Source organism: Phyllobates terribilis, unplaced genomic scaffold (genome assembly GCF_046119375.1).
Source record: "Phyllobates terribilis strain yellow unplaced genomic scaffold, ASM4611937v1 Scaffold_5__5_contigs__length_657084704, whole genome shotgun sequence".
NCBI lineage: Eukaryota > Metazoa > Chordata > Amphibia > Anura > Dendrobatidae > Phyllobates > Phyllobates terribilis.
In genome coordinates this window covers 371,266,916-371,286,013 of record NW_027362765.1, presented here as the reverse complement: position 1 = coordinate 371,286,013, position 19,098 = coordinate 371,266,916, and the positions used below count along the sequence as shown (strand labels likewise).

Here is a 19,098-nt window from a genome sequence, read left to right as displayed (position 1 = left end):
AACTGAACTGAGAAGTCCGTGTTGCTGTTTGGAATTCGGATGGTTGATAAAGCTTGTTGAAATGCTGCAGCGCGGCCAATCAACAAGCTTTTAGGCTTCAGGCACTTCCGGAACTATTGGCATGGCTGTGATTGGTCGGCGCCACCCATACCCCGGCCTATGTAAATGCCGGATCACGGGTGCTGCCGCCATTGTGCTCTGACTAGCGTAGGGACAGCAGCTCGAATGAGGGACAGTGTAAGCAAAATAAATAAATTTAAAAAAAAAATGACATGGGGTCCCGCATATTTTTAATAACCAGCCAAGGGAAAGCAGACAGCTGTGAGCTGTTATGCTGGGAAAGGGCCAATATCCATGAACCTTCTCAGCTTATTAGTATCAGCCCCCGGCTGTCTGCTTTGCCATTGCTGGTCATTAAAAATGGGAGGACATGGGGTCCCCCCTATTTTTAATAAATAGCTAAGGCAAAGCAGACAACTGTGAGCTGATGTTAAAAGACTGGGAAGTTCCATGGATATTGGCCCCTTCCCAGCAAAATAAGACCAGCTCACAGCTGTCTGCTTTCCCTTGGCTGGTTATTAAAAATAGGGGGGACCTCACGTCGGGTTTTTTTTCATTATTTATTAACAAGTACAGTAAAGTACACACGCAAGGCAATGCTCCGCTCTTTCACTTGGACCTCGCCTCCTGGTTCAAGATTATTATTTTTTATATTTTTCTTACACTAGGGTGGCACGGTGGCGCAGTGGTTAGCACTGCAGCCTTGCAGCGCTGGGGTCCTGGGTTCAAATCCCACCAAGGACAACATCTACAAGGAGTTTGTATGTTCTCCCTGTGTTTGCATGGGTTTCCTCTGGGTTCTCCGGTTTCCTCCCACACTCCAAAGACATACTGATAGGGAATCTAGATTGTGAGCCCCGATGGGGACAGTGACGATAATGTATGTAAAGCGCTGCCAAATATGTTAGTGCTAAATAAAAATAAAGATTATTATTATTCTATGTTATTTTAAGTCATTCCTATCCACATTTGTTTGCAGGGCAATTGTCCTGCTCTTACCACCATTTTGCTTCTTTTTTCAGCCCCCTAGCCCTTAATACGACCATTTTCCAGCAGTTGAGTTCAGGTCCCCATTGAATTATATGGGGTTCGGGTCCAGGGACAAGTTCAGGTCAAGTTCTGGTACCCAAACCAAACTTTGAAATAAAGTTCAGGCGATTTTGACGAATCCGAACTTCCACAGGTCCACTCATCCCTACTCTTGAACTATTGCAGATGGGTGCAGCCAACCTGGTTGCTGTGGGAAAGTCTTCCAGGGAGAGTTCCAACAGAAAGTAATCAGATGGAGAAAATCCAGGTAATCTGCTCTCCCAAGAGGCAAAAAATGGATCATTCAACGGAATTCATAAGTATAAACATTTATTAAAAGCACAAAGCGTTTCGGCAGTACTCAGACTTCATCAGGTATCTCACACCTGAGGAAGGCTGGGTCTAGCTGAAACATGTTGTGTTTTTAATAAATCTTTATCTTTATGAATTTCAGTATTTGCCTTTGGGAGAGCCAGTTACCTGGATTTTCTCTTATTATTTTTTATAGTCATTGTTCATTTCGATCTATCGAATGCTATGCTAATTGTGTGACTTGGCATCAACCTTGGATTGTAGTAGCCATGCTACACAAATAGCAAAGTGGGCCATGGTGCAAAACAGACACTCATCTGGTGCTTGCTGTTATGATCTGCAACAAGTACTAAAGAAAGATAGGGGAAAGCTGTCCCTACAGTAAGACTAAGCTGAATCCCTACGATGTAGCGGGCTGCCTGTTCCTAGCGAACAGACTCGCCTTAGTCCTCGGCTTGTCTGAACGAAGACCTATAGCATAAGGGGAGGGGTCCCTAAAAGAACTAAGGACTGGGACAAAAATGGGACACCTCCTAAACAGAGAAGTTGTTGCAGAACACAAAAAGACAAACTGACAAAAAGGTATTAGAGGTCCCAGAAGGACCAAGCGAACTGACAGAGAAAGGCACCGAAGCACCTGGCTAGAGAAACAGTCAAACACAGAAGTCCAGCACAGCCAAAAGGGCGGAGCTGGAATATAAAGGCAGATGGTCACGTGACCGCAAAACACAAGATGGAAAAAACAAACAGGGGGGTTCTAACACTTGCTACATCTGTAGATTGTAAATCTAGAATTATCTTATGGAAAATCTGCCTTGTTGGCTAATAGAGTTGAGCAAACAATTTTGCTGGACCCAGGTCCAGTGGCCACGTCAGTAGTCTATGGCTGCTGCAAAGGAGCCCTGCGTCCTGCTACCTGCAACATCCCTAACCCCTCCTCCTTAGTTGGCCACCATAACATCATTATTTTGTGGAGTGATGCACACATCACTTCCCAGGGGCCTACTAGGCAGAAGAGGTGCAGGTAGTAGAAAGTTTGTAGTGCTCAGGCCCAGTGGCAATGGACTACTAATGCAACCGCTAGACCAGGGTCTTTTTGTTCAACTCTATTGATTGACAAGTATATTTGTAAAAAAGAGTCAGAGCTTGGACCATTGAAAGGCACGAGCTTCCATGAACAATTTACCCTTAGACATAGTTTCTAAAATTAGTTTTGGCAATTTTTTAGTAGTTTAGTCCCAATTTTCTGTCTGGAAACATCTTTTTTTACACCATAGCCATTACTCTTTTGAACGTCGTGGCATCTTTCATGATTGCCCTAAGAGTCCAGCATATCACTAGCACAGGTGACTTTGAAGCACTCATTCACCACTAGGGTCTACTTCTTATGGGTTGCCATAGTAATTACCTATGGATTTTGTTCATCTGTCCTATATGTTAAGTGATTGCACTATAGATTTTTTTTAACAGCCTTTAGCTTGATCTCAATCCATGGCGACTTGATGGATGAACGATCTGTAGGAAGATCGATCTTGTGCAAGCTTAGATAGGTCCATCAGGGTCTTCTCCACCATTATCTTGATGATATAAAGCCATCGGGTTGCTGGTCTTCCTCTTTATCTTATTCCTTCTATTCTTCTGACCGTGATGTCCTCCAGTAATTGCTCTCTCCGTATGATGTGTCCAAAGTAGGCAAGTCATATCTTGGTGATCCTTGCTCCGAGTGACATGTCTGGCTTGACTTGTCCCTTGTACCATTCATGGTATTTATAACATCCTTCTTCACCACCAAATTTTGAAGGCGTTGATTCTTCTTCTGTCTTGTTTCTTTATCGTCCAGGTTTCGCATCCATGAAATGTTCCTCGATTTGAAGACCTTGTCCAGGGACTTCACTGTTGATTACTCCATAGCTATTCTCCTATTGACTTCTGGTGTCGTTGCTGCATCTTGAGTGATCATGGATCCAAGTAGGTTGAAGTTTTTTACAACTTCCTGTTCGACGGCATCCATCTAAAATGTGTCCCGGTCGTACATGGCAGTAGTCAATATCTTTGTCCTCTTTGTGTTGAGTATCAGTCCCATGTTCGAGCTCTCCATCTTGACACTCAGTAATAATACGGTAAGTCCTTCGTTCCATCCACGTTTGTTGCTATCAGTCTTTTATCGTCTACATATTTATTGATTACGATGCAATTAAAAATTATAATGTACAAGGAGAAAATTTCCCTTGGTGAATCCAAGGAACCCGGCTCCAACATTCCCAGTAAATATAAGTCACGGAGTTCTTTGCTAAGGATAATGTCTCAGTTGATAACCTGGTATGCCTCCATTCAGGAGTTTGGGGAAAGTAGGTGACAATCCTTATGGCAGCACCATATTAGGGCCGTATTATCTCCTGCGTTCAGCCCCTTTGGTTTGTGTCGTTCAGTCATTACTGGCGGCAGCTGGCGCTTAAGTTATTGCAGAAGAATTTTCACTGAGCGTGGCCCCTGATAGGGAATCCCTCCCGAGTACACCCTGCGCATCTCTCCATCCCATCACAACCGATCAAGTAACGGAGCTCCTGCCGAGTGTCTTATTTATAGATGGAAATATCACAAAGTCGGAACCCAGAGCAAGAACGTCTGCTGAATGTTTGCTTTGGACACAGACAGTTGTTGTGTTGACCTGTCCACATATATTACATCATGTGATCCGAAGGTAAAGACAATGTGTGGAAATAATAACGTATTATTCATAGCTTTATATTGTACTTGTTTTTCTTTTCTTATATTATCTACATTAGCAAACATCTTGACATTTTGCTTGTTTCACACTTCTTACTTGAGCAGATAGAATCAGCTCCCGCTTCCAGTTATCTGCGGCTCACTTGTCAGCTTTGCTGTATAGACTGGTACAGAATGAGCTGAGCCATTTCATTATTATGAGAGTCCTATTGTATTTCTTGAATCCTTGTAAGGGCTAAATAGTAACATTAAAAGCTAAATGCACAGATAAGGCTCATTATGCTGCTTTTTATGTTTTTTTTTTTAAATATATTTATATCCACGTTAAGAAAAATCTTGAAGTCTTGCACCTTTTAAACTTATCACTAGAGCACAGACAAATGAAGCTAATATTTCCTGTTATCTGCAGCCCACTTGTCAGCTTTGCTGTATAGACTAGTACAGAATGGACAGAGCCATTTCATTATTATGAGAGCCTTATTATATTTCTTGAATCCTTGTAAAGGCCTGTATTGCAGCTTTCACACTTATCATTGGAGCACACATACAATAAGCTAACATTTCCAGTTATCTGCAGCCCACTTGTCAGCTTTGATGTATAGATAGGGACTGAAGGAGCAGAGTCATTTCATCACCATTATCATTATTATGAGAAGTGTGCTGTATTTCTTGAATCCGTAAAAAGGCAAAATAGTAACACCATAAAATAAACGCACAGATAACACGCTATCTGCATGCAGCTTTATTTGTTTATATACAGTACAGACCAAAAGTTTGGACACACCTTCTCATTTAAAGATTTTTCAGTATTTTCATGACTTTGAAAATTGTACATTCACACTGAAGGCATCAAAACTATGAATTAACACATGTGGAATTATATACTTAACAAAAAAGTGTGAAACAACTGAAAATATGTCTTATATTCTAGGTTCTTTAAAGTAGCCACCTTTAGCTTTGATGACTGCTTTGCACACTCTTGGCATTCTCTTGATGAGCTTCAAGAGGTAGTCACCGGAAATGGTCTTCCAACAATCTTGAAGGAGTTCCCAGAGATGCTTAGCACTTGTTTGCCCTTTTGCCTTCACTCTGTGGTCCAGCTCACCCCAAACCATCTCGATTGGGTTCAGGTCTGGTGACTGTGGAGGCCAGGTCATCTGGCGTAGCACCCCATCACTCTCCTTCTTGGTCAAATAGCCCTTACACAGCCTGGAAGTGTGTTTGGGGTCATTGTCCTGTTAAAAAATAAATGATGGTCCAACTAAACGCAAACCGGATGGAATAGCATGCTGCTGCAAGATGCTGTGGTAGCCATGCTGGTTCAGTATGCCTTCAATTTTGAATAAATCCCCAACAGTGTCACCAGCAAAGCGCCCCCACACCACCACACCTCCTCCTCCATGCTTCACGGTGGGAGCCAGGCATGTAGAGTCCATCCGTTCACCTTTTCTGCGTCGCACAAAGACACGGTGGTTGGAACCAAAGATCTCAAATTTGGACTCATCAGACCAAAGCACAGATTTCCACTGGTCTAATGTCCATTCCTTGTGTTCTTTAGCCCAAACAAGTCTCTTCTGCTTGTTACCTGTCCTTAGCAGTGGTTTCCTAGCAGCTGTTTTACCATGAAGGCCTGCTGCACAAAGGCTCCTCTTAACAGTTGTTGTAGAGATGTATCTTCTGCTAGAACTCTGTGTGGCATTGACCTGGTCTCTAATCTGAGCTGCTATTAACCTGCGATTTCTGAGGCTGGTGACTCGGATAAACTTATCCTCAGAAGCAGAGATGACTCTTGGTCTTCCTTTCCTGGGGCAGTCCTCATGTAAGCCAGTTTCTTTGTAGCGCTTGATGGGTTTTGCAACTGCACTTGGGGACACATTCAAAGTTTTCCCAATTTTTCGGACAGACTGACCTTCATTTCTTAAAGTAATGATGGCCACTCGTTTTTCTTTCCTGATTTTTTCTTGCCATAATACAAATTCTAACAGTCTATTCAGTAGGACTATCAGCTGTGTATCCACCAGACTTCTGCACAACACAACTGATGGTCCCAACCCCATTTATAAGGCAAGAAATCCCACTTATTAAACCTGACAGGGCACACCTGTGAAGTGAAAACCATTTCCGGTGACTACCTCTTGAAGCTCATCAAGAGAATGCCAAGAGTGTGCAAAGCAGTCATCAAAGCAAAAGGTGGCTACTTTGAAGAACCTAGAATATAAGACATATTTTCAGTTGTTTCACACTTTTTTGTTAAGTATATAATTCCACATGTGTTAATTCATAGTTTTGATGCCTTCAGTGTGAATGTACAATTTTCAAAGTCATTAAAATACAGAAAAATCTTTAAATGAGAAGGTGTGTCCAAACTTTTGGTCTTTACTGTATAAACTAGATGGTGGCCAGATTCTAACGCATCGGGTATTCTAGAATATGTATGCGGCCGACGGGGCGCAATCAGCAAAGCGGTGTTTAAATTTGATGCCAAAATCGCTGATTGGTCGCGGCCAGCGACCGCGACCAATCAGCAAAGCAGTGTTTAAATTTGGCGCCAAAATCGGCGATTGGTCGCGGTCGCTGGCCGCGACCAATCAGCAAAGCGGTGTTTAAATTTGGCGCCAAAATCGGCGATTGGTCGCGGTCGCCGGCCGCGACCAATCAGCAAAGCGGTGTTTAAATTTGGCGCCAAAATCGGCGATTGGTCGCGGTCGCCGGCCACGACGAATCAGCAAAGCGGTGTTTAAATTTGGCGCCAATATCGCTGATTGGTCGCGGCCAGTGGCATCGTGCGGCAGATGACCGCTAACGGCCGCCATCTTTTTCTGAAATCCCGCGTCGCTGATTGGCCGCGGCCGGACCAATCAGCGACGCGGGATTTCCTGGACAGAGGGACAGACAGACAGACGGGATAAGACGATTATATATACTAGATTAACATTTTCATTAACAAAAGTCTTTAAATTTTGCACCTTTTACATTTTTCACTGGAGCACAAATGACAAGCTAAGATTTCCTGTACTTTGAAAACTACTTGTCAGTTACACTGTATAGATTGGGACAGAATGAACAGAGTCATTTCATTCCATTACTTCCCAGAGATTGTAATATTCTATAACTATTTTCTGTCAATTGACTCTCACTCATTGCTGCTGCCCTAAAGTGTACACTCACTCCTATCCTGTCTATACAGGCAATGCAGGACATATGTGTCTCCAATATGGCTGCCATCAAGAAAGTTTTTTGTACATGTACAGCATATATATATAATTTATAAATAGCAACAATGTTTGAATAAAAAGAACAAACAAGATATTTCTATCATACAGGCGGAAATCAAATTTCTAAAACTAAACTGAAATATATTCTCTTTAAGTAGCAGATCTCGCTCAGAAATCATTTTAGTCCAGAAATCGCTGGGGGGGGACTGAACTCACAGACTCCCATCAATGTCTTCTTTTTATACCTTTTGAGCCCTTTAATTCAGAGTAGATTAGTGGTTGTCCGGGTTCCGAGTCCTGATTGTAAGGGATAAGATTTTCAAAATGTCGCATGGATTGAGAAGCAAATTAGACCTAAAGAGGAAATCCACTTAAAGGGTAAGTAAACTAATTTTTTTTATACCTTTTCGACCCTTTAATTCTTAGCAGATAAGTGGAGTGGGGATCCCAGGTCCTGAGACCCCACTGATCGCTCAAAAGACTTCACAGAAGTGCGCTCCCAGAGGAGTACGGATACAAAATAAAATCAAAGGCTTTCGACTGCATCCGTACTCTGCTCCTGTTTTCTGGCTGCACAGTTCTAAGAGGTCTTTTGAGTGATCAGTGGGGGGTCTCAGGACCTGGACCCCCACCAATTTGCTCAAAATTAAATGCCCTAAAGTATATAAAAACAATTATACAACAGTATATTTCCCCTTTAAGTCTTTTTATTTCTTAATCATTGCAACTTTTTTTTAAATTTTATCTCTTTTAAATCTTTTTTGCTGTTATTTGCATGTGATAGCCATGAATGCTCTTACCTCTTTTCCTAGAGGCATGCCACTCCCCAAAGAGGCCGTCAGCCCAATCACTTTGGCTACAAAGGCTTTGAGAGTCAAGTATTCTTTCAGTACAACACCTCGGAGAATAACTTTCATCTCTGGGATGCCGGATCCTTAGAAGAAACAATAACATGAAGATTTGAGAACTTCAATTTAACTTGATTCAAAAATTGTAATAAAACTATTTTTTTTCTCCATTTTTAAAGACTTTTCGAATCATTTAAGCATTTATTGCAAATGATCCAGCTCAGCGGTGGTCCCAGAAAACAGCAGAACATCCTACTGGTTAAAAAGGTTCAATTTGTTGCAGAGTTTTTATCTTGTGGTAGGATTTAATTTCTACTAATACTTACATGGTTGCGCTCCAGTCAGTGAATGCACAAAAGAGAGAAAAAAGAAAATAAGTATCTAATGGAAAAAATTATTTGGTGAAATATTTTGCAAAAATTGAAGTAGAATGGGCAGATTTCTTCTGCTGTTTAGGGTTGGGACTAGTGATGGGCGAGCATGCTCGATACTCGAGATTTACGAGCATACTCAGGTGTTTCCCGAGTATCTTCAGAGTGCTTGGGTGTTATGTTTGAGTCACTCCGTGCTCAAGATTTGCGACTGTTTGACAGCTTTAATACATGTGAGGAATGCTTGTTCCTTAGGCATTCCTCACATACATTAAAGCTGTCAAACAGTCGCAAATTTTGAACACAGAGTGACTTAAACATAACACCCGAGCACGCTGAAGATACTCGGCGAGCACCCGAGCATGCTCGCCGAAAGGGTTAACAGAACATACTTGCTCATCACTAGTTGGGAACAACCAATCTGTTCTTGGAATTTACTAAGGCGACAAATGGTTTAAGGTGTTGTCTCAATATGAACTTTCAGATCAGAAGAGGTTCTCCACCGGTCAAAGTCCATAATGGCGTGTAAAGGCTGACACACTTGAGATAGCAGTCGTCAAACAGTTCATATGGACTCCAGCATAATAACCTATCTATGGGCTTGGCCACTCCCACATATTTTTTTCAATGACCCTTCTGGCATCTGCTTATCTCCCAAAGGACCAAAACTTCTTCTGGCCTTAGGAAAAAATTGGGAGAACCCCATTGACAACCAGCTGAAGACAATAGGTTTGGCCAACTTTTGTCTTACGTGTTTGACCAGTCTATGGACACTTAGAGGATATTGAGGTGGAAAGGATTTGGGGAATCAACCCAAGGATCGTTGAAAGGAGATGGGGCAAACAGGTTGAGCGATGTGCTAGGATAGGACCTAAACGTTTGGCGGTTGGGGGGTCTGAGCTCTGGAGCCCTTGTGAGCCACACTGCATTCGTTCTGTGGCTTACATAGGCAAAATGGCTGTACAAGGAACTGTTGCTTGCCCCATAGAGTAGTCTTGGACACCACATAGCACAGTTTCAGAGACAACAACATGAGGAGGTCAGGAGCTCTGTTCTGGAATATTTAGGTATCGGTCCTCATGGTTGGGCAGCAGCAACCTCAATGGCTAGGATTAAGGGAAATTGGCATGAGTTTCTCGTCTGCTTCCAGACTACATATGTGTCTATAAAGAAGAAGACGAAGCCAACGTCAAGATTTAGCCAGGATATCTTGTTGATGTTTGTGTGTGTTGGATCCACGGTGGAGACAGAGGGTTATGTGGGGACACACGATGAGACTGGCCTCGATGGGTGACCATAGTCTTAGCTGGATAAGTGACTCACACCAGGATAGAGTTTAATGATAAATTCACTGTCGAGAGACAGCTGATACAGTCTCCAGTTACCCTGATGGCCCACAACGTTCCTCAAAGATGACCCATCTGAGAAGTTCTGCTACGTGCTTCGGAGGCTCCGTAAGACACATGCTGATATGGAACCAACATTAAAGAACTAGGAGAACTTATATTTGGTATAATGATATAAAATAAGTAAAGATACATACAGAACACAATAAGATTAGAGAGAAGCATTTTAGAAATGTCTTGTGAAGGCCAACCATGACACTTACTTACCTATGGCTTGTGGAGACACTAAGTGGCAAAAGACTGCAGCAAATAGTATAAGGACGAGAGGGTAGGACACCCAAGCCATATACTGGTACCAGACATTGTGAGAAGCTCTTTCATACATCCACTTATATGCTGGGAACAAGAAAACAGGAATAAGGTGAGATGTTACGGGACAAGATGACTATTACTATATTTAAGGTTTTTTTCCTGGCTGATATTGATGACTTGTCCTAAAGAACCTCCAACCATCAGCAGAAAGAAAAGGCAATGACTTCTTTACTGCAGTTCCAGACACAGCGACCTCCAACCAGTGTGGCTGTGCCTGGTACTGCAGGTCATCCACGCTCAGCCGACTGTCCCTTCATACTACTACAAACCGGTGATAGGACGTCAATCAGTCATACATTGATAGAATATTCTTTGGGACCAACACCAATCAGGTTAAGGAAAGGGCATTGATTCATTCACTGCAATACCCAAGTAGTGACCATTATACCACAGTGGATGGTCCTGGTACTGCAGCCCTTAAATACCGATAATAGGATGGCAAACCAGTGATAAGATACCCATGAGTCTTACACCCAAAGAGTGGAACTCTGGGAAGATGCAAAAGACTGCATAAATGGTGGCGCTGTTGCATTGGAGTCTATGAAACGTTTGTCCACTGGTGCAGTGGTGAAAAAAGGTACTGCAAGCAACTAATGTACCAAACATAATTATAGCTGGATATTTATGTTGCATCCATCAGAAAAGGAAACCGCATTGAGTCAACAGTCATATAAAGTTCTAGAATAAGTCATGTCCTGTAGTAAATTACAAAACCAGCATTACCCTGTAAACTCTTGGCACTGGCATAGTCCATACTCCAGCTCACCAACGCCATGACAAGACCAAGAAGAACAAGGAAGATCCAATCTTCTCCCAACTTTTTGATAAAATATTTCTTCACCCGTTGCATGCAAGCTTTAAAAAATGGAAGCAGGTGTAATTATATCATAAGGAAGTAATAATTAATATGACGTCTGGAGAAAGCTCCAATGTTATTATCTCTCGGGATGACTTCTCACCATGACACTTGGAATAGCATTGCTTCTGGACATCAGGGGGCTTGGTTGTGCTGGCACTTGCACTTTGCTTCTCTTGTAGTAATCTGACAGCTTCTTTACGAGCAAATTGAGAAAGTTCTTCCGTATAGTGGCCATAGGTCTGTTAGGAGACACAAGACATTCCCAATCCGGGTTACAAGGCAAACTCAAAGGGTCAACATATTATCGTTCTGGCTTGATGAGCTACAACCGTAGTAGGATGGTGCCCATCGCTCTACGCCTGGGTCCAATCACCAGCAGAGAGGTAAAAAACACAAAAATAATCACCCAATGAAGGAGCAAAACATTTGTTCGTCCGGTGAAATGATCTTTCTGCTTGTTTTCGGCAGCATATCAATCATTCTGTGTAGACATGTGCTGCCGAGAACAATGACGACCTATGTGCACAAAATGATCCATCACCGACCGTTCTGTGTGCATCGGAGGGGCAGTCAGCCTATCCAAAGAGGCAATCGGCAAACATGTAGCCGATCGGCGGTGATTGGTTTCAGCTGCTGGTTGGTAGCGTTAATCTGCCCTAACAGGACTACAGTATCGGACTACACGGGATCGTTTGCAGTCTGTAATGATGGAGACGCACAGATCTGCATAAGAGCTGCATACACAAAATGGTAGGTTTTATGATCAAGTTCTTTTACAAATTCACGTAATTATTTATTTTAGAGCCATTGGAGAAATATAAAAAAAGCGCCAATGGTTTATATAGAAAATATATTCCAGAGCTTAGAACATAACTCCACGAATATCCCAGCCCTGAGATTCTGACCTCTAAACTATCTCATGAATAAAGCGTTAATGAATGAGAATCGACGCACTGGAAATGTGAAGGGCAAGAAGCAAATGTCAGCGGGAAATACTAGTCTCCACTTTATCATCTTTTACCAACTCTAAGACTGGAAGTCATTATAGTAATTGTGTGCAAAGACCAAAAAAAGAAAACCTCCTGACAGTCGTGTGCAGCATCTGACAGTCGTGTGCAGCATCTGACAGTCATGGGCACCATCTGACAGTCGTGTGCACCATCTGACATTCATGTGCACCATCTGACAGTAGTGTGCACCATCTGACAGTCGTGTGCAGCATCTGATAGTCATGTGCACCATCTGATAGTCATGTGCACCAGATGACAGTCGATTGCAGCATCTGACAGCCGAGTGCAGCATCTGACAGCCGAGTGCAGCATCTGACAGTCGTGTGCAGCATCTGACAGTCATGTGCAGCATTTGATATTCGTGTGCACCATCTGACAGTCATGTGCAGCATCTGACAGTCGTGTACACCATCTGACAGTCGTGTGCACCATTTGACAGTCGTGGGCACCATCTGACAGTCGTGTGTAGCATCTGATAGTCATGTGCACCAGCTGACAGTCGATTGCAGCATCTGAAAGCCGAGTGCAGCATCTGACAGTCATGTGCAGCATCTGACAGTCATGTGCACCATCTGACAGCAGTGTGCAGCATCTGACAGTCGTGTACACCATCTGACAGTCGTGTGCACCATTTCACAGTCATGTGCATCTTCTGACAGTGACAGTCGTGTGCGCCATCAGACAGTCGTGTGCACCATCTGACAGTTGTGTGCACCATCTGACAGTCGTGTGCAGCATATGACAGTCGAGTGCAATGTCTGACAGTCATGTGCACCATCTGACAGTCGTGTGCAGCATCTGACAGTCGTGTACACCATCTGACAGTCGTGTGCACCATCTGACAATCGTGTGCAGCATCTGATAGTCATGTGCACCAGCTGACAGTCGAGTGCAGCATCTGACAGTCGAGTGCAGCATCTGACAGCCGAGTGTAACAGCTGCCAGTCGTGTGCACCATCTGACAGTCGTGTGCAGCATCTGATAGTCGTGTGCATCTTCTGACAGTGACAGTAGTGTGCGCCATCAGTCGTGTGCACCATCTGACAGTTGTGTGCACCATCTGACAGTCGTGTGCAGCGTATGACAGTCGAGTGCAGTGTCTGACAGTCGTGTGCACCATCTGACAGTCGTGTGCAGCATCTGACAGTCGTGTTCATCTCCTGACAGTGACAGTCGTGCGCGCCATCAGACAGTCGTGTGCACCATCTGACAATCGTGTGCACCCTCTGACAGTCGTGTACAGCGTCTGACAGTCGAGTGCAGTGTCTGACAATCGAGTGCAGTGTCTGACAGTCGTGTGCACCGTCTGACAGTCATGTGCATCATCTGACAGTCGTGTGCATCTTCTGACAGTGACAGTCGTGTGCGCCATCAGACAGTCGTGTGCACCATCTGACAGTCGTCTACACCATTTGATATTTGTGTGCACCATCTGACAGTCATGTGCAGCATCTGACAGTTGTGTACACTATCTGACAGTCGTCTACACCATCTGACAGGCGTGTGCACCATTTGACAGTCGTGGGTATCATCTGACAGTCGTGTGCACCATTTGACAGTCGTGGGCACCATCTGACAGTCGTGTACAGCATCTGATAGTCATGTGCACCATCTGATAGTCGTGTGCAGCATCTGATAGTCGTGTGCCGCATTTGAGTCATGTGCACCATCTGACAGTTGAGTGCAGAATCTGACAGCCGAGTGCAGCAGCTGACAGTCTTGTGCGCCATCTGACAGTCGTGTGAAGCATCTGATAGTCGTATGTATCATCTGACAGTGACAGTGATGTGCGCCATCAGACAGTCGTGTGCACCATCTGACAGTCGTGTGGAGCATCTGACAGTTGTGTGCATCTTCTGACAGTTACAGTCGTGTGCATCATCGGACAGTGACAGTCGTGTGCGCCATCAGACAGTCGTGTGCATCATCTGACAGTCGTGTGCACCATCTGACAGTCGTGTGCAGCATCTGACAGTCGTGTGCGCCATATGACAGTCGTGTGCACCATCTGACAGTCGTGTGCAGCGTCTGACTGTCGTGTGCACCATCTGACAGTTGTGTGCAGCATCTGATAATCGTGTGCAGTATCTGACAGTTGTGTGCGTCATCTCACAGTTGTCTGCAGCATCTGACAGTTGCGTGCAGTATCTGACAGTTGTGTGCAGTGTCTAACAGTCATGTGCGCCATCTCACAGTTGTCTGCAGCGTCTGACAGTCATTTACACCATCTGACAGTCGTGTGCAGCATCTGACAGTCGTGTACACTATCTGACAGTCGTGTGCACCATCTGACAGTCGTGTGCACCGTCTAACAGTCGTGTGCAGCGTCTGACAGTCGTGTGCAGCTTCTGACAGTCGAGTGCAGTGTCTGACAGTCGTGTGCAGCATCTGACAGTCGTGTGCATCTCCTGACAGTGACAGTCATGTGCAGCATCTGACAGTCGAGTGTACCATCTGACAGTCATGTTCAGCATCTGACAGTCGTGTGCATCTTCTGACAGTTACAGTCGTGTGCAGCATCTGATAGTTGAGTGCAGTGTCTGACAGTCGTGTGCACCATCTGACAGTTGAGTGCAGCATCTGACACTGTCACTTGGGATTAAATAGATAGCAATGCAAAAAAAAAGATTTCCCAGAGTTATTACAAGTAACACCATACCTAATGAGAATTTTCATTGCTTTCCTTTATATCCATTCGCATTTTATTTCTCTGTTTTAGATAAAATACATCATTTTTCTCTAGGGAGAGCGGATGAGATAGACCAAAGTAACGCAGAAACCCCAGAAAATTCCAGGTGAGGACTGGACAAGACATCCTGAGATGCCACCAGACTATGGGATCAGAACAGAGGAGAAGCAACCATTGGATATCAGCGACTATGGTAAGCAAAGGAGCTGAGACACCAAACCACTGTACAACAGGGACAGGCGCACCAAAGCACTGAACACCAACGACAGGAGCACCAAACCACTGTACACCAGGGACAGGAGCACCAAACCTCTGTACACCAGGGAAAGGAGTGCCAAACCACTGTACAACAGGGACAGGAGCACCAAACCACTGTACACCAGGAACAGGAGCACCAAACCACTGTACACCAGGGACAGGAGCACCAAACAACTGTACACCAGGGACAGGAGCACCAAACCACTGTACACCAGGGAAAAGGGCACCAAACCACTGAGCACCAGGGACAGGGGCACCAAACCACTGTACAAAAGGGACAGTGGGCACCAAACCACTGTACACCAGGGAAAGGGGCACCAAACCACTGAGCATCAGGGGCAGGAGCACCAAACCACTGTACACCAGGGACATCGGCACCAAACCACTGAGCACCAGGGGCACCAAACCACTGTACATCACGGGCACCAAACCACTGTACACCAGGGTCACCAAAACACTGTACACCAGGGACAGGGGCACCAAACCACTGATCGCCAGGGACAGGGGCACCAAACCATTGTATACCAGGTACAGGGGCACCAAACCACTGTACACCAGGGACACCAAAACACTGTACACCAGGTACAGGGGCACCAAACCACTGAGCGCCAGGGACAGGGGCACCAAACCACTGTATACCAGGTACAGGGGCACCAAACCACTGTACACCAGGGACAGGAGCACCAAACAACTGTACACCAGGGACAGGAGCACCAAACCACTGTACACCAGGAACAGGGGCAAGAAAACACTGTACACCAGGAACAGGGGCAAGAAAACACTGTACACCAGGAACATGGGAAGCAAACTACTGTGCACCAGGAACAGGGACAAGAAAACACTGTACACCATGGATACCAAACCACTGTACACCAGGGACACCAGACTACTGTACAGCAATGGTTTGCAATATATACAGTAATAAGCATTATTACAACAAATGGTCCAGGGCAATATGAGTGTGGATGCTCAGGAACAGTCGCACGTCTTCTCCACACTCCTGATCCTGCAGTTTTATAACATTCGGATGAAGCGAATTTGTTTTGATGTCCCCCAAATTCTGCCCCATTTATATTTCTGCCTCGTCGTTCGCGGCCCCAGACGAGGTGACGTACAATGTCTTCTCTTTATTGCTGCATGTTATATTTGCCGCAGATCAGAAATCACATAAATTCCTATTAACCTTGTAGATAAGTGACAAAGCCGAGCCACAGATCATTGGATAATGGCCGACGATGCTCCGACTCCGTGGATCCAGAATAAGGAATGGCGATCAGACCGGCATGTTCCATCATAATCTGAGGGGGGGAATATCCTTCCTGACAATAATGAGATTATTCCCTGTTATCAATCATCTCGGCGATTCCTGTTACTAATTATAGAGGCCTCTACGGTTTCCAGAATGAGCGGCATCTAATTCATGGTAAATCCAATTAGTCCATCTGTTATCGCCCCCCGGAGAATTCCTGACCCCTGTTATTCCTCTCCTCTGTGTGATATCGGAATAGACCTGGACATGGATTCATATTATTAAAGGGGCGGTCGCCCACCACCCGGTGCCTCACTGCTGGGACCTCTAGTGATCGGCTGTAGTGGTAACACATGGCAGAAGGACTTCACCGGCCACAGTGAAAACGGTGCAGAAATATTTCTCACTTCATAGGATAAATACTTTTTGTGCTTCCTCCCAGTGACGCAGTGTGGGGCGGCCATAGTGGTGGTTGCCCTAAAGTCTACAGAGGTGCAAAATTGCCCCTTCTCTGCACCGTCACCACGCTCCAGTGATGGTTGGCACCTGCGTCTTCTTAGAGCCTGGCCGGAGCTGCTCATGCAGAGTGCAGCAGGAGAGAAAAGTTTGTCGTGAAATGCTGCGCTCTGCATAGGCAGCAACCAAGATGGCAGAAGATTAGCAGATAATGAATTAAGACAGTAAGGCATCATGTACGGGGCCAATCATCCAATACTGTCCTCATTCCTCACTAATGGCTGCTTTTATATTTTTACACTTTTTATGGATTGGGCTAAAGCCAGGGGACTGGTGTAGGATGAGGATTAGGCTTAGGGACTGGTGGGAAGTACTGAAAGAGTAATAACAGTTCATGGGCAAAAATATTTGCAGCCCACAATACGCCACAGCTCCCTCTCATTATGTCTGTAGACCAGGGAGCGAAGCATCAACCCTACAAACTGGGGCAAGGACCAGGGAGCCATATTATACTAAGAAAGAGCACAGAAAACACCATACACCAGGGACAGGGGCGCTAGATCATTGCACAATGGGAACAAGGACACCAAACCACCAGGGACAGGCGAAACAAACCACTGCACACCAGGGACAGGCGAAACAAACACTGTACACCAGGGACAGGCCGGGAAAAAACACTGTACACAAGGGACAGGCGAAACAAACCACTGTACACCAGGGACAGGATATCCAAACCACTGTACACCAAGGACAGGCGGGAAAAAACACTGTACACCAGGGACAGGCGAAACAAACCACCGTACACCAAGGACAGGCGAAACAACTCACTGTACACCAAGGACAGGCAAAATAAACCACTGTACTCCAGGGACAGGCAAAACAAACCACTGTACTCCAGGGACAGGCAAAACAAACCACTGTACACCAGGGACAGGATATCCAAACCACTGTACACCAAGGACAGGCGGGAAAAAACACTGTACACCAGGGACAGGCGAAACAAACCACCGTACACCAAGGACAGGCGAAACAACTCACTGTACACCAAGGACAGGCAAAATAAACCACTGTACTCCAGGGACAGGCAAAACAAACCACTGTACTCCAGGGACAGGCAAAACAACTCACTGTACAACAGGGACAGGCAAAATAAACCACTGTACTCCAGGGACAGGCAAAACAAACCACTGTACTCCAGGGACAGGATATCCAAATCACTTTACACCAAGGACAGGTGAAACAAACCACTGTACTCCAAGGACAGACGAAACAAGCTACTGTACACCAGGGACAGGCGAAACAAACCACTGTACACCAGAGACAGACGAAACAGATCACTGTATACAGGAACAGGCGAAACTAATGTACACCAAGGACAGGCAAAACAAATCACTGTACACCAGGGACAGGAGAAACAAAGCACTGTACACCAGGGACAGGAGAAACAAAGCACTGTACACCAGAGACAGACGAAACAAATCAGTGTACACCAGAGACAGGCGAAATAAACCACTGTACACCAGAGGCAGACGAAACAGATCACTGTATACAGGAACAGGCGAAACTAATGTACACCAAGGACAGGCAAAACAAATCACTGTACACGAGGGACAGGAGAAACAAAGCACTGTACACCAGAGCCAGGAAAAACAAATCACAGTACACCAGATATAGGCGAAACAAATCACTGTACACCAGGGACAAGAGAAACAAACCACTGTACACCAGGGACAGGCAAAAGAAATCACTGTACACCAGGGACAGATGAAACAAATCACTGTACAGCAGGGAAAGGTGAAACAAACCACTGTACACCAGGGACAGCTGAAACAAATCACTGTACACCAATAACAGGATATCAAAACTAGTGTATACCAGGGACAGGGGAAACAAACCACTGTACACCAGGGACAGGCGAAACAAACCACTGTACACCAAGGACAGGTGAAACTAACCACTGTACAACAGAGATAGGCGAAATAAACCACTGTACAACAGAGACAGGTGAAATAACCCACTGTACACCAGGTACAGACAAAACAAACCACTGTACACCAGAGACAGGCGTAACAAAACACTGTACACCAAGAACAGGTGAAACAACCCACTGTAAACCAAGGACAGGCGAAAAACCACTGTACACCAAGAGCAGGCAAAACAAACCACTGTACTCCAAGCACAGGCGTAACAAAACACTGTACACCAAGGACAGGCAAAACAAACCACTGTGCACCAGGGACAGGTGTAACAAAACACTGTACACCAAGGACAGGCGAAACAAACCACTGTACTCCAAG

The 19,098-nt window shown here is 45.0% G+C and overlaps 1 protein-coding gene across 2 annotated transcripts in view; it reads right to left on the bottom strand.

Annotated features, from left to right (window-relative positions):
- CLCN1 (chloride voltage-gated channel 1) overlaps positions 1-19,098 on the bottom strand; it is a 191,340-nt gene that overhangs the window by 66,137 nt on the left and 106,105 nt on the right. For both annotated transcript variants that reach the window (XM_073684773.1, XM_073684772.1), the window contains exons 2-5: positions 11,240-11,378; positions 11,004-11,135; positions 10,176-10,304; positions 8,144-8,277 (exon numbers count right to left, since the gene is read on the bottom strand). In XM_073684773.1, the coding sequence (XP_073540874.1) occupies positions 8,144-8,277; positions 10,176-10,304; positions 11,004-11,135; positions 11,240-11,378 (534 nt within the window). The remainder of the gene's footprint in view (positions 1-8,143; positions 8,278-10,175; positions 10,305-11,003; positions 11,136-11,239; positions 11,379-19,098) is intronic.